This window comes from Neomonachus schauinslandi, chromosome 5, assembly GCF_002201575.2.
Source record: "Neomonachus schauinslandi chromosome 5, ASM220157v2, whole genome shotgun sequence".
Taxonomy (NCBI): domain Eukaryota; kingdom Metazoa; phylum Chordata; class Mammalia; order Carnivora; family Phocidae; genus Neomonachus; species Neomonachus schauinslandi.
Genome location: NC_058407.1, coordinates 27,292,951 through 27,293,940, shown reverse-complemented (window position 1 = coordinate 27,293,940; position 990 = coordinate 27,292,951). Strand labels below are relative to the sequence as shown.

Sequence of the window (990 nt, the reverse complement as noted above, 5' to 3'; positions counted from 1 at the left end):
TTATCTTGATGAAGTCCCAATAGTTCATTTTTGCCCTTGCTTCCCTTGCCTTTGGCGATGTGTCTAGGAACAAGCTGCTATGGCTGAGGTCGTGGAGGTTACTGCCTGTGCTCTCCTCTAGGATTTTGATGGACTCCTGTCTCACATTGAGGTCCTTCAACCATTTTGAGTCTATTTTTGTGTGTGGTATAAGGAAATGGTCCGGTTTCATTCTTCTACATGTGGCTGTCCAATTTTCCCAACACCATTTGTTGACGAGACTGTCTTTTTTTCCATTGGACGTTCTTTCCTGCTTTGTCGAAGATTAGTTGACCATAGACTTGAGGTCCATTTCTGGGCTCTCGATTCTGTTCCATTGATCTATGTGTCTGGTTTTTTTTTTTTTTCCAAGCCTTCTGATTTTTTTTATTACTCAAAAAAGCTTCATTTTTTTATTTAGCTTTCTGACTCTGTGCTTGGGCCTTCAACACTTTCACAACGATTTTCTGCTCCTCAATAAGGAAAGCATGCTTGATCCTGTCACGAACACACTTAGCACACATGGAACCACCATAGGCCCTGCTGATGTGTTTTTTCGTTTTGGACAACATCATAAGGACTTTAGGTCTCACAGCACGAACTCCTTGAAGTCGGCCTGGGCACATGACACATGCAGATTTTGGTGCTTTCCCAACCTTCTTGGTATAAAGGTAAACGATTCTATTACCAGGGGTTTGGGACAGCCTAGTTTTGCTAGAGGCTGTATTACAGGACAGCCTACAATGGTAGGTCAAACACTGGACCATTCTGAATGCCTATAGACGCCGTCCCCAGAAGAGTTATGTGTCTGTTTTTGTGCCAGTACCATACTGTCTTGATGATTACAGCTTTGTAATAGAGCTTGAAATCCAGAATTGTGATGCCACCAGCTTTGCTTTTCTTTTTCAACATTCCTCTGGCTATTCGGGGTATTTTCTGGTTCCATTCAAATTTTAGGATTATTTGTTCCAT

The 990-nt window shown here is 42.1% G+C and overlaps 1 protein-coding gene across 1 annotated transcript; it reads right to left on the bottom strand.

Moving 5' to 3' along the window:
- Nucleotides 1–390: 390 nt before the first annotated feature.
- Nucleotides 391–785, bottom strand: LOC110578007 (60S ribosomal protein L34-like). Its single transcript, XM_044914741.1, has one exon. It carries the CDS (start codon nucleotides 783–785, stop codon nucleotides 432–434), a length of 354 nt encoding a protein of 117 aa, XP_044770676.1. The 3' UTR covers nucleotides 391–431.
- Nucleotides 786–990: the final 205 nt, after the last annotated feature.

Coding starts and splice junctions, on each gene's coding strand:
- LOC110578007 (XM_044914741.1), bottom strand. CDS start 785: ATGGTCCAGTGTTTGACCTACCATTGTAGGCTGTCCTGTAATACAGCC.